The sequence below is a fragment of the Siniperca chuatsi genome, linkage group LG4, assembly GCF_020085105.1.
Source record: "Siniperca chuatsi isolate FFG_IHB_CAS linkage group LG4, ASM2008510v1, whole genome shotgun sequence".
Taxonomy (NCBI): domain Eukaryota; kingdom Metazoa; phylum Chordata; class Actinopteri; order Centrarchiformes; family Sinipercidae; genus Siniperca; species Siniperca chuatsi.
Window position 1 is genome coordinate 13,466,851 of NC_058045.1, and position 14,753 is coordinate 13,481,603.

The 14,753-nt window shown below is 41.1% G+C and overlaps 1 protein-coding gene across 1 annotated transcript in view; it reads right to left on the reverse strand.

Moving 5' to 3' along the window:
• The window catches only part of igf1ra (insulin-like growth factor 1a receptor), a 76,241-nt gene that overhangs the window by 13,047 nt on the left and 48,441 nt on the right, over positions 1-14,753 (reverse strand). Inside the window, exons 3-15 of the mRNA XM_044194027.1 lie at positions 10,389-10,689; positions 9,286-9,422; positions 8,510-8,654; positions 7,495-7,703; positions 7,205-7,331; positions 6,179-6,414; positions 5,884-6,051; positions 5,152-5,359; positions 1,556-1,842; positions 1,290-1,432; positions 586-751; positions 363-465; positions 48-118 (exon numbers count right to left, since the gene is read on the reverse strand). Of these exons, the coding sequence (XP_044049962.1) occupies positions 48-118; positions 363-465; positions 586-751; positions 1,290-1,432; positions 1,556-1,842; positions 5,152-5,359; positions 5,884-6,051; positions 6,179-6,414; positions 7,205-7,331; positions 7,495-7,703; positions 8,510-8,654; positions 9,286-9,422; positions 10,389-10,689 (2,301 nt within the window). The remainder of the gene's footprint in view (positions 1-47; positions 119-362; positions 466-585; positions 752-1,289; positions 1,433-1,555; positions 1,843-5,151; positions 5,360-5,883; positions 6,052-6,178; positions 6,415-7,204; positions 7,332-7,494; positions 7,704-8,509; positions 8,655-9,285; positions 9,423-10,388; positions 10,690-14,753) is intronic.

The following is a 14,753-nucleotide window of genomic DNA, read 5'->3' on the forward strand; positions in this document are numbered from 1 at the left end:
CGAAATATAACGGTGAAAAAAATTGAGAAGATATTCAATATTCTTACTCTCAGCAGCACTGAAGTACTCTGGGTTGACAGATGCATAAAGGACTCCATTCCCCAATCTGTCGCTATTCCTGTTGACACAAAGACAGCTAAGTTAGTCAGCAAGCAGCTCTAAATGTGGATGGGATGTGTAATTCTCTATGAGAAGTCTAATCTTTACCAATGTAAAGAGTAGACTTGGAAATGTTAATAAAAACTATTAACTGTAATTAACATTTCACTGGCTATTAAGTTTCATGAGCATAGCGAGGCAGAACAACATTATCAAGAGACTTTGTCTGACAATGTGGAAAGCATGTTCATAAAGATACTTGCCTCTTTTTGTTCACAAAGAAGAGAATCGTGGTGAGGCTGGCAATGAAAAGTGTCACTATAATAGGAATTATGATGACCAAGTAGAACGTAACACCATCGTCTCCTGTCAGACAGAACAGAAAAATAAAAGTGATCAGCACGGACTAAAAAGGTGTAATTTCTTATCTACTTTAAATTAGTCAAGAGAAATGGTCAATACACAGTATTTAATGCATTTCATTACGTTTGGGTGGAGGCACATAGAAGGACACACTCTCCGTCCAGGAGCCGTTCCCTGCTAGTGAAGTGGCACGCACACGAGCAGAGTAATTCCCTGAGCCCAGGTTGGTCAGCCGAGCTCCTCTGTGCTTGCGGTAATGCTGTCGCGACACACACTCGTGTTTCTCAGGCTGAATGGAAACAAACACATCGTGGTTACTGTTTGAAAGACGAACAGTGAAGGTCAACACTCGGGGTCAGGTAAGGAGCGTAAAACTCAGTATTGTACGCTCTGTTTTTCAAATGTTTAAGTCAGTATAGGGACTGTCAGATCTATCACTTTTAAAAGTCCCGCTCCATTCAAAAGTGTGTTTTGGTTATTGTTAACTTCACTTGTGTGAAGATGTTTGAGCTTCACTGTGCAGAATGATGTATGTGCAGAGTTTGACACTAGAAGGCTGTTTTCACATCCAGTTTAACATCTTTCGTCTCGCAGATAAACTTTTTAAATCAACAATATTTGCATATTCATAGATTTTGTTTGTTTCAATAATGAAGAAGTAGGTGTAATTTTAAGAATTTCTAAACACTTGATTGAATTTTTTTGTGGAAAAATCATATCAGACACAAACTAATATCCCAAGCAGTATTCATATATTTTTTAAGTATTTTGATATACGTCTTAAAACATGTCTAGGAGGGTCTTTAGTTATACCCAACCTGGCTCACCTCAGTCCCCAGACGGAACTTGATCTCATACATCAGGATGAGTCCATTGGGCATGATGGGCTCTGGCCAGTGGAGCACCACACAACCCTCAACCTTGTCACTCCTCTCGTAGATCACCCTTCCAGGGATGTCATCTGCTTTGACTGGGAAACAAACACGCACGCAACATTATAACAAGAACATGTCTACAATGTGCTGTAAGAGAAGGTGTTAAAGCATACTGTGCCACATTTCCAGCAGAGATTGTATCTTGGTCAATTTCTAACCTGCAGGTTTGGTCCTGGAGAAGACGAAGGCTCCAGCGCTGCAGCGCCCCACCTCCTCGTTGCAGGCATGGATGTCAATACGGTAGACAGTGAAGGGCCGCAGGTTGTGTATCTCTAAATATTCTGCTGCACTCTTGTCCTCTGAGAAGGGGTACTCCTTGATCGGAGGAATGCCATCTGTACTGTTGTCCCCCGGGCCAAGCGTGTTGTTTCCTCTACCAACACTCTCATGCAACAGTGTGTTGTTAGCCACTCCAAAAACATCTCTACGTCGACGATCTGGAGGTCTGAAATACAGAGGGACAAATGGATGCAACAGCTGTAAGAAAGTTGATTTAAGTATAGTGAGCACTGTTATGACAATAAAAGACAAAAATGTATAAAGTATGTTCTGGAAATCCTATTGTAACAAATAATTGTGGGTTTATAACCCCCAAAAGCATTTTACACAAAACTGAAGCATCTCGCTGAACTGGGTGGTGTGTGTGTGTGTGCCATATTGCCAAGATGCTACATACTACTCCCTGTGGAGCTGTGTGGAAGGATGAGGTCAGACAGATCACAGCGAGGTGGACAGACAGAGAAAGACAGACACAGAAAGATTTTTCCACAGTAAGAAAAGAAAAAAAAACCTTACTGTCCAAAATATCACAATCAACAATGAAAAAGTCTAAAAAGGGAAGATATTTGTGACATCAACATTCTGAACCAAACTGTTTAATCATAATGACTGATTTTCAGCTGGCAAACTGAGAGCACTGCGGTGAACGGACACGTGGTCTCATAGTGCAGATGATAAGCTGTGGAGCCACCTGGAGCTGGACATTGTCATTACTGAGGGCAAGCAGGCGGTGACAGCTGTGACTGTAGCAGCAGCAGAGGCACAACAGATGCCACAGGGCAACTAGCCTACAGTTACCTCTCACAGTTACCTGTGAAACCTACAGGGCCATTGGCTGAGTCAGTCAGACAGACAAAGAAAAGAGTCCAAAGTGAGTTGGAAAATGAAAGCTGTATTGACAGCAGGTGACAACGTGTCATATTCAGTGTATGGATCCTATTCAGAGCTCTTGCAAGGTGAGAAAAGTTTAGGGGTTGTTTGGAAATGTAATGAGGAGAGCATGAACAGGTGGCTAGGTTTTTATTACAGCATATGAATCAGCTCAGAAATGATTCAAACTGTATACTGGGAATTAGGGGTGCAACTAACTAATTATTTTCATTGTTGATTAATCTTCCGATTTGGTCCTCAATTAATTGATTAATTGTTTAGTCTATAAAATGGGAATAATGCCCATCGCAATTTCCTAAAGTCCAAGGTGATGCCTAAAAATAGCTTGTTTTGTCCAAAACCCAAAGATATTCAATTTACTATCCAACAAGACAAAGCAAAGCCGCAGATCCTCACAATTAAGAAGCTGGAACCTGAGAATTTTTGGCATTTTTGTTAAAAAAATGACTTCAAGTGATAAATCAATTATTAAAATAGCTGATTATTTTTCTGCTGATCGACTAATCGTTTTAGTTCTACCGTTTTGGAGTAATAAAATGCTAAACTAAGAGCCCTAACTAAGCAAAGCTACAGTCAAGCATCTTTTGTGTCTGAACAGACATACACCTACAAATGGAGTGTACAGACACAGACAGATCCGTGGGAAAGACCGGGTCGCACTGACATGTCAACATTCCTCTCTTGACAGTTATAACTGGTGCGGTACAATCCAAAGTCCAGCACTCGAAAACTGCTACTGTTGCTACTGAAAATACATTAAAAAAATATATGAAAACTGACAGGAGAAGTGTAAAGACAGTTGCATAACTCTGATTTGCACTGATTATTAAATCTTGAGCTAACCTGTATTAAAAGCGATATAATGATAGGAAGAGAGATGGATAGACCTTACTGAGAGGCCAGACGAAAGAAAGTTTGAGGGATCTAATTTCTGTATGTGCAATCAGAGTGTTAGGGTTAAGCAGGGCAGTCCTAACACTGTGAGAAGGCTCATCAGCTGACTGAAGCATGACCTTATAACTAGTGAGTTACTACAGTTAGTGTCCTGACCTCGCCGGCTAAAAAAAGATCTACCTTTACGCAATGGAATCCAGAGAGGAAAGCCGTGACTACACATTTAGTCTGTGGTGAGTAGGGAACATTATAAGCGCTTGGCCTTAACTGCAGCAACACATACTGCAGGTAACTTTCAGGCAGTCCTCATCAATTCATCTTGTATGTTTTCATCATGGGTTTCAACAGCAAGTGATTACAGTAAATAAATGCTCCAGTTAGCTGATAACAGGTTTTGGATCGTACATCTGGATCGTTAAATTCCAGATGGATTCACTGTACATTTCCTGGCAGCTGTCTCGCTCCAGAAAAAAAACAAGTCCCGGACAAAGAGAGCATGCAAGGGGAGGAGGAGAGTGGAGTGGCAAGTGGAGGGGGACAGAATGGAAAACATTTCCTCTTCTTTCTGTTTCTGTTTTCACCCGCCCTCTTTCCCCTCACCCTGGGTCTAAACCCTGAACTTTTGAAAAAACCTCCCTGATTTTCGAGGCCTTTCCCTGGAGTGGTTTGTAATAATGCTGGCTCTGTTACAGTGGAGAGTCTGTGCATACACAGGCTGAGCACTCCGCTGCAGGCCCGGGACTTGCCATGAGCCTGTTTCCTAGACAGCTATACTATAACAAATCAACACAGCCAGTGTGAGATGGGGGGGGGGGTCAGATATGAGTTCAATTACAATAGAAAGCTATGTTTTATTATTCTTCCTAAGACATATCGATCCAATTCCACAAGAGCATTGCGAGGAAAAAGAGAAGGACGCTGTAACGCTGTTTGAATAAATGAACCTTGGAGGCTCAGAGGCATCATTTAAAGCTATGGATTTATAAGATACATGCTAAGTCTTCTTAGTGAGACGCAACAAGTATAACAAAGGACTCCATATTTTATTTTAAAGTGATGGATGTTGGAGATGTGAGTGTCACTGCACCATTTCACAAATGCATAGATTGTGTGTATAAAGGAGTGTGGGAGAAGAACAGAGCGGGAGTCTCTAAAACAGTGAAACATCCTTAGCCACGAGTTAAATGATAACACAACACAGATGTCAGTCCCTATTGTGCAGAACAAAAGCCTAAGCAGCTATGAGTATGCAGCCAAACTAGGCCCTTCAGACTCCTTAATCACATCTCTCTCCTGGGTTTGTTTGTGTTGCCTAAATTGCTGCCTGCTAGGTCTTAACATCCCCTGTGCCACCGTTGCCACGGCAACAGAAAGCCACAAGAGCACTAAGAAGGCTTTGGATCACACTCAGCATGTCTCCTCATCTGCTCCGCCTAACAAAAATGGCCAAGCCCAGCGGGCCGGCTCAGCCCCAGCGTGGTCCATCTATGCCCGCCATGCTCGGATCCTGTCAGCCCCACAGAAGAGCCATCACACCCGGGCCGCCACCTCATTTTGACCCATCACGGCAAACAAGTTCAGCTCTTTGATGGCCATCTCCGCAGAATGAAAGGAAGCACAGAGCAGGAGCTGTAAACAGTTTAAGGTGAGGCTGATATTATATCTCCATTCCATCTGTGGCTTACTATACCTCGGCAGAAAGATGGCATTGTGAAGGAAGTTTTCGAAAACTTTGAAAAAGACACGGTCATCCTTCTCCCTATCCTTCTCCTCGGGCGTCTTCTGGCAAGCACAGCATGGGCCCTTCTCTGCCCCTGCCAGGTCTGACTTGGTGGGCTTGGTGTTCTCTTCCATGTCTGTGAGACCTGTGGCTGGGATACGGATTGGGATCTTCAGCTCTGTTTAAGGAGAAACCAAGAAGGTTTAGCAATGGGCAGCATTCTGCGTTACCAGAGCAGCTCAGAGTTTTGTTTCAATATTAAAGGAATAGTTCAACATTTTGGGAAATACACTTATTTCACTTTCTTGCCAAGACTAACATGAAAAGATTGCTACCACTCTCAAGTCTGTATGTAAATATGAAGCTACAGCCAGAAGCCAGTTAGCTTAGCAATGGAAAAAGGTGGAAACAGCTAGCCAGACTCTGCTCACTAATTAACACATACAAAAATCTAAGTTTAAAAATTACATGTTTCCCCCGGTTTCCAGTCTTCATGCTAAGCTAAGTTAACTAGCTGCTGGCTGTAGCTGCATATTAAACATTCAGTGTATCAAACTTCTCAACTAACTCTCGGCCACAAGGCAAATAAACGTATTTCCCCAAAAAGTGAAACTATTTTTTTCAATGGCAAGGAAGGGCTCATCAGTAGAAAAGCTCAGACAATAAAAAGATGGTTACTGTTGTAGAATGAGTAATGCAGACCTTTAGAGCAGTAGTTATGTTGGTAGAGCTCCCTGTCCTCAGGCTGCTGCTGCCAGCGGACCAGGTAGTAGGTCAGATTGCCGTTGGGAAAGACTGGAGGCGACCACTTCACCATCAGCTTGGTTGAGGAATTGGCATATGCACGGGGTTCTTTGGGTATAGACGGCACTGCAACAGGGCCAAAGACATGTTGTGTTGCATTAAAATGTTGTTCACCTGGTTACGTACACTAATTACTGAGAAGGTTGCATTACCATCACAAGTAATTTACCAACAGACTGATGGTCAGACTTACGCGATGGCCGTGTGCGAATGTAGATTATATCACTCTTTGCCCCAGAAATGTGTTTGTCCTCCACCTGCAGGGTAATGGCCTTCACAAAAATAGCATACTGGGTCCAGGGCTTGAGGTGTTGAAGACTGACTTTTGGGTCAGTGTTTTTATCCTGAGGGAAATCCACATCTACCATGTGCCAGCTGTTAGAGCCGCAGCCATCCTGGCCATCAAACTCTGTGATGTTCTGAAAAGGGCTGGTAAAGACACAAAACATGGCTGTGCATTGACAAAAAAGGACTTCACTAAAAAATTACATATTCACCATTTACAAAAAAATTACATCTACTCCTACCAAAATTGATTGTTGGTATGAAAGTAAAACACATTCTAGGCCATGTTTGAAGATATGATTAATCGCAAAAAACAAACAAACAATGGTTTCGCATATTTTAGCCCATTATTTACAAATGTTGTGAATTTTACATTACTGCCAACCATTTTCCAAAGCATACCATGCAATTTTTGATTACCTACCTTCAAGGCAGCCATCTGTTTCACTTTGTAACAGTTCTATAAGAAAATCTGACAGGTAATCAAACCCAGATCTCAAACAATAAGCAGACATGGAAGTTGTGAATATGATGTTGTGAATTAGGTTGTTTGTTTTGCATTAGAGGAATTCTTCTATTTGTCCTCTGAAATCAGAGTGCCTCAAAGGCAAGAAATCGATACAAAAGCTCAAACATTGTCTTTAAATAATGGTTGCCAGTAATATGAAGTGCACGCAGTTAGTATTTTTTGGGGGGTAAAATATGCAAAATCAAACAGATAAGATTTTGTTTTTCCATAAAGAAGCGCTGATTTTGAGTGGAATCCTGTGTTTGAAACAACTGACTTTCAAGAAACATGTCCAAAATAGAATAGTTTTTTGTTTAAAAAAAAAAAAAACCTTCATCCATACCCACTCCACCTCAATGTAGAGTTAATTTTATAATGATAGCGTGTTATTGAGAATAATGAGTTGTTTGTCTTCTGAATACTCACGATTCCTTGTAGTAGACTATGAAGCTGATAAGGTCTCCGTAGTCCAGCGGCCGGTAGCGCTCCCATGCCAGCCTGATCGTATGGCTTGATGTGATGTTAGACTTGAACTTCAAGATATGACTTTCACCTGTTGTGGCAGAGCAGGACCCTCAATGAGACACATATACAAAATGATAACGACGCATCGTGGCTTTTTTAAATGCCCCTACACACTGAATGACTGAAAAAAAGATTGTTTCTTTTTTGAAGATCACTCGCAACAAAAATGTGGATCATGTGAATATACTCACAGCTGGCTCTTTCACCATTGTTACGGAAGTCACCCTCCTCCGGCTTCACAGTTATGCCCGTCTTATCCCACATCGTGCGGATCTCCGACATGCAGAGTTTGGGGTTCAGACGGAAGAAGAGACGTCCAGCCCGAATAGTCAGGTTGTGCTGACTCCAGTCCCACAGATACTGCAAGTGCTGGTTGTTGATGACGGAGAACGAATACATGCTGATAATGGAAGGAGATCAAGAGGAGGTTACAACCAACAAAATGTTTTTTTATTGTACATGAACATGTTTCATGGACGCTGAAGTCGTCAGAAATGTGGTTAAAAAGAGCTTTTTTTGCCACCTGGTGGCAGCGTTAGGTAGTTACAGAGGGGGACATCACATGAGCTCAGGTTTGTGTGTCTGTCGGACAATGAGCTTGGGTTTGTACAGAGGAGGACATGAAACAGAAACAGTGTCCTGCTAACACTCTGAGCTCTAGCAGTTCAAGTAACGCAGTAGAACACCTCTAGAGCGAAAGGAATGTCTGCCATCCTCAAGAGCATTCCTCGGAGTGAAACATTACCCTGGGAGAAACGACAACAAGAAGGGCGAAAGGATTTCTCATGACCCCTCTAACTATTACCAAAAAAAACTTTCCCTCATATCTAGGACTGCTGCTGATATCACAGTAAAGGCTGATGGACCTGAGACTTTCCATTCAGCTTTGTAGCCACACTCATTTATCTGGCCTGTCTACATGACTTATATCTACATGACTGTGAAATATCTGGAAACAGAGTCACTAGACACTGTTATAGAGATTTATCAATTTACATTAAATGTACACATCCACCACCCAGGGCAGACACTACTTCAACAAGAAGTCACTCTGACATTTATGTAACTTCAATGATATGTTGGTGGCAACCTCCCCTGCTAGGCTGCGGTCTGCTCATGTCCTCTAATTCCCTCAGTCCCCGCACACAAGCAAGCACACATTCACAGACAAAAAAGAACAGACAAAGCAGCACAGACAAGCCATACTTGTCGATGAGTTCCTGCCCATTGATGTAACGCAGGCTCTTGAGGAAGGACAGCGAGCCAAGTGCGTGGGAGTGTCGAATCTTCACATAGCCCGTCACTGTCTGGATCAATCCCATGAAGTTCTCCAACTCAGACGCTATGTTATCTGGGGACAGGGGATAAACACACACACAGAAATACAAATCAGCATTAAAGCCACATTAAAGAATCCACAGGGACATCTACTGTTACTATCCTGACTAGCTCTTAATGCATCCCAGTGACTGCTAAATTGTATAAGTTTTTTTTATATGTAGAAATTAGCTTGTGAGCCACCGTGTCAACAGAGCAAATAAACAGCATTATAGCACAATGTGATAACTGGTGTTAGGAGTGCAGGAAGCAGATGTAATTTTGATTTTGTGCATCCCAGCAGCTTAGACCACCAAGCTCTTCTACTTTATCTGTCTCAGTAATCACAGTAAACATTTGCTGGGCAGTTAAGTGCAACATAGTATAGTAAAGTTAGTATACTGTAGTTGGTAAAGGATTGCGATGGAGTATTGTACGACAGATTGTAGCCAAATTAAATATTCTGTGTTGTGCTGGCTACAACATGTTTGAGAACGGATAACTGCTAGTGTTTATAATCTGCTTAGCTGCGGCTGATGTTGTAGTTTAGTCCACTAAAATTTCCTGGAGTGTAGTGTAGTAAGGTCTACTAAGCTAAGTCACACTGCAAAATTTACAGTATGTGTAGTGTTAAGAGCACTGTGCTTCTGCGTAGCTGCACTCACTTCCACGGCGGATGTTGATGTCCAGATTGCCTTCGATGACGGTGCAGTCCTTCAGGGTCTGAGCAGCATCCACAGAGTCGATGACAGGGGATGTGCAGGGCTTATCACACGGCCCATCGCAGGCATTGCATAACATACTGTATACAGCAGAAGCAGAAGGAAGGAGTGAATGAGAAGAGACATAGGGGGAAAAAAGGGAAAAACTGTCAAAGAATGAGTAAAATCTTATGTGAACTTTTCTACCTCACCCTGAAATCATGTCCACTCCCTAGCTCCCAAGCATTCCAAAGGATTCAGGCAAATAAATTCACTGCATGATACAAGGTCACCTCTCACACGGAGAGTTTAATCTTTTATGGGCCCTCATTTGAACTCTGTTTCGTGAGAGAGTGACTCACTGTATTGACCTCAGAGACAAAACAGCAGTGGTAGGCCAAAAAATATAAAGCAGCAGAGAGTCGGCATGGAAAGTTTGGGAATTGACGAGACAAAACAGGGAGGGAAGTTGCATAAAAAGTTATCCTATTCTAGGTTAATGTCAAACAAAGGAAATGTCAAGTGGACATTTCAGCTGAGTCTCTTCTTAAAACCGCTGAGTATTTATCTGTAAAATCTACCATTGGTGAGTGTTGAAAACAAGGCACTATGTTGAGCACCTTTCACTTTTCTAAACTGTCTGGGATGTCTAAACTTGAATGATTAATAGTCCAACATACTCTTAACCTCTAGAACTTCTAGCTTTGAGACCTACTTTAAGAAAGGGACCAGGTCAGGTGAAGTTCAGCTCAAGGATACTGTATGCAAATTCATTCTTTATGCAGAAGTGTCTGTGAATACTGAAGAGAAACCACACTGCTATTCACAGAATTTAGCCAGGAAATAAAACTAACACCTCTGGCTCTCTCTGTGAGTTAGGGTATGATCCCGCACAAATTCAAATACAGAACATTAAAGAAGAATACTTAAGCCTTGAGAAATATTAGACATAATTTAAAATGATTAGTTTAAGGAGCTCTTCCTAATATTTTGTACATTCAGTGTCACCTGGCATGGCATTTCCAAATCATCAGGACCTAAACTAGAAGTGAAGGGTACGTCTTTACCGATTAGTCTCATTGCGTGTGAAGCCAGATGGGCAGTCAGGCATACATTCTCCCCCGTGGATGACAAAGTGAGTGTCACCGGGCAGGTGCACTTGAGAGCACAGGTCCATGTTGATGCAGCGCCAGCCCTCAAACTTGTAAGTGCCTGGGGGACAGTCTGGCACACAGCGATCCTCATGGTTGTAGTGGAGGCAGGCGGAGCAGGCCATGTCATTGTTCGGTTCAGTACAGCTGCCCAGGCATTGGCTGTGGCAACACTCCCCCTTGTCTGTACAGGCAAGCTTGCAGTGTTCTGGGCATACTGAAAGAGAAAGATAGGGAAGAGGTCAGTTTTGGGTGGGTGTAAACAGTCTGCACTGCTGGACACTATTACAACAAAGTCAAGGATGATAAAGGTCAAAGAGATACAAAACTAATGCTGATAAAGCACAGATTGTGTTTTAAATGCCAATGATGAAATACAGGCAAAGATTATTTAGATGTGTTACTGTTATTATCTGCTTGATAACAGGCCAGAAACCAAATAAATAGGTTAAAGAGAAGTATAGAGTCAGTGTGCATGCACAGTATGTGTATATATACACTCAGTTGCCAGTTTATTAGTTTATTAAAGTTAATGCAGTTTAACACAACAGTGCTGCAATAAGTCCTTCCTTCATGAAGATTACAATGTTCAGTTTTTGTTAAACATGTTTTTAAGAGGTGTTGATTCAACACCTCTACAGTGTTGAACTGTATTGCATTATACAGAGAGGTGTTTCTGTTATTTAGCATTGATATAAATGGGGAGGACAAAATAATAGAAAAACATGTCAGTGTAATGCAATACAATTCAACAGCACCACAAACTACAGCCTCAAAAATGACCATAAAGTTGAATTAACACCTCTCTAAAACCACATTCGGTTTAGCTAGGTGTACCTAATGAACTGACAACTGAGTGTATATATGTATGTGTCTGTAAATATGCATGTACAGGACTGATTGATTGATTGAGAAGATAAAAGATGTGTTTTCAAATGTCTAAATGTGTTTGTGTGAAGAGAAGAAGTGAAGAGACCAGCAGGGCCGCAGAGCCGGAGAGCCAGCAGGGTTAAAAATCTGTGCCAATTGTTCTAATAAAATGCAGTGCTGGCCTCACTTAATATGATCACCCATACTATCATCTATTCTTTGACAGCAATTTGAAAAGCAAATTCCTGGTAGTATATATATATATATATATATATATATATATATATATATATATATATATATATATATATATATATATATATATATATATATATATATATATATATCTGAACTAAATCTGCAACCAAGTTTATCAGTAGAAAAAAAATACAATATATTATCTTATTTTTCTATAATGGAAGAAAAGACGATTGCAATTTGAACAAAAATATCACTCCCACAATTACAGCTTCTAAGAAAGAACCATTGTCATTCCAGGCTGTAAGAAAAAAATCGACAGAAAAATTATTGTGTGGGGTGTTTCAAATTAAGCTTGAGCAACATGAATAATAGAAGCTCCTCGCTTTTCACTGAACATCACTGAGAAACCAAAACCCTTAACAATATGTTATCAATAACACATAGCATATTACCGTTGCTTGGGAAAGATAAATAGTACATTTGATAGATTGTGCATCCAGACAGTTTGTCAGAGTTATCTAACAGAGCTTACAAAATTACCATTAATGTATCAGTCTTCAACTCCAGAGAATAAGTCTTTCCAAATCCAAACTTTGACACAGAAAAGACAAAAGTTACCAGGAAATACTTATTCAGGTAATAAGACACAAGAAAATTAGATCAGTGCTTGTTTGTAGATTTACCAATTACTTCTGATAATCTCATCGGCTTCAATCTAAAATGAACAGTGACACAGATGAAAATGGCGAATGGAAGGCATCAGTTTTTAATGTTCAAAAAGCTTTAAGCCTATTTATAGAGGAGCACTTCTGAAGAAGCAGATGTAAAGGGAAGAAAGCTGATGATTCCCACTGCTAACTAATCTTGAGACACTGCAGGCAGGGGTGTCCTAGTTTCATATGAGTCCACTCCATAGAAAAAGCACCTGGAGTGTGTGTGGACATGTATGAATGATTGTGAAAGGCCCGGTGACAAGGTGTTTTTGGCTAATGATTGTTTTCTGTTTGAGGCGTCTCTGTCAAGATAAAAGAGCTGCTCAGGGAAAGGCTGAGTCATAAGTTCAGGTTTCCTTGGGAAACTGTGTAACTGATAAGAAATCAGAATTTGTAAAAAAATAAATAAAATAAAATAAATAAATCTGCCTTTTTTGCATATTAGAAATTGTGCAGGCAGCAAAGCCCTGCCCCCCACGCCCTTGTGTTGTTTGTGTTTTAGGGCCTTAAGTGTTTACTATTTACTGTTATGCTCTTTGTTATTGCTGCAAAACAAATTTCCCCACAGGGGCAATAAAGTTGAACTGAACTACACTGAAACTGAACTGAAATAAGAGGCACAGCACTCCTGGTTCCTTAGCAACCACCTCCTGGTGCAAAGCCAGAGCTGGAAGGAAATGTGCACACACACACAATCATACACACTCAACAAAAGTACACTAAAAACACACATTTCACCACTCTCTTTCATGCGTGTTATTATAATTTGCAAGACTGTGACACTACAAATACTTTATACTTCATTGTCATCAGTGTCAATTATTTCAACCATCCATAACAGATACATGTATAGGAGTACACATTATGAAGAATGAGTGTGCATGTGTGTGTGTGTGAGACATGTGTGCACATGCATGTTGGTATGCGAATATTTGTGTGTGCCAGAGAGAAAGAGGAAAACAAGCTCTGCTTGTTTATTTGCTTTTAAATCAAACGCGTGTGTCGGAGCACCAGTGGTTCGCTTTGTGAATCAGTCGAGAAAATGAAGCCGGCTGCTGAGCTAATCTCTTGATGAATATTTCATGTTGCTTTACAAAACATCTGTGTAGGTTAAGAACGTGACGGTGCACTACAGCAATACTGCAGAGCAAACACACACACTACTACAGAGTGCCAACTCCAGTTTGGTTTCACAAGGGAAGGGGAATGATCATTCCCACTCCTGACAGTTTCTCAAATACTTGCCATTCTTTCTCACATTCAGTCAAATCTAATAGTGCAGAAAAGGTGAAAAGGTCTGTTTGGAAAATTCCTTTAAGATTCTATGACAAAGGAAAAACCAAAACACCTCTGGCTATTTCCTCAAAAAAAAAAATATATAAATAATAGTAATCTAATCTCATTCAGTAGACCTGATAAAATATTTTTATTGTTCAACACACTGCAGTACCTCAGGAATTTCTAATAATTCTCTCCTGATAAGACAGACCTTGAAATTACTCAGCAGTTACTGCGTGCATGAGGCTTTTCATGATGGTATAAGTAGAGTATTTAGCTATATGGCTTTTCCTGTGCTGTGTACAGCTATGTTCTGCCACACCAGGAGAACCACTGGTTCTGTGGTACTTCATGAATAGTGTTTCTAACTATTCTGGATCTGATCCAAAACAAATGGCAAACATCTTTTTTAAACTACAGCATCACATGCCAACACACACAGGTTCTCACATGACAGCTATGATTTGATTGGAAATATGATGCTGACATTAGTGTGTTTAAAGCAGGCAGATCAGTGTTGCACATTTGCAGATGGGGGGGACAACACATCAGTGAGGCTTCATTTTCTTGGAATCCTACCAAAAGGGGGCAGCCAAGGCAAACTCTAATGAGCCTTATTGGAGGCCCCTTCCTTCTGCCTCATTTTAACAGATTCCTCAATGAAGAGAAATTACAAACATGCATACCTTCCGCCAGAAGAAAGAGGAGGGAGGGGAGGTTGCTGCCTTAAATCCATATAAGTCGACCCGGTTTCACTGTGTGACCAAACAACCCGTGGTATCAAGGATACAATCCTCTATTTATAGATGCTCCTACTGTGGCCCTATTTCCACGCTGCTGCTCTCTACACATAGCTATGCAGGGCATTGTGGGTTTCCACTACTTCAAACGAAAGGGACTACCAAACAAGGGGTTCCTCTTGAGATAAGTTGTCACCATCCTTGTAGTCCCCTGAGGGGATGTTTAGTATGAGCAGGAATAAATTAGAAGCATCAGTGGGTTGGCATTTGACCCTATTTAAGTACATACTGTATTACATTAAGCAACTGTTGAAACTAGATTGCAGAGAACAAACTGTAGAAACAAAAACTTTGACAATGATCTGAGGCTGCAGAGTCAAATAAGTCAAACGGCTGGGAGTGGGGGTAGGGAGGTTTATGATGTTGTTCCTCTCATACAGTAGTTACACAACCCCCCTCCCTCCTGCTCTTTCCCTGAG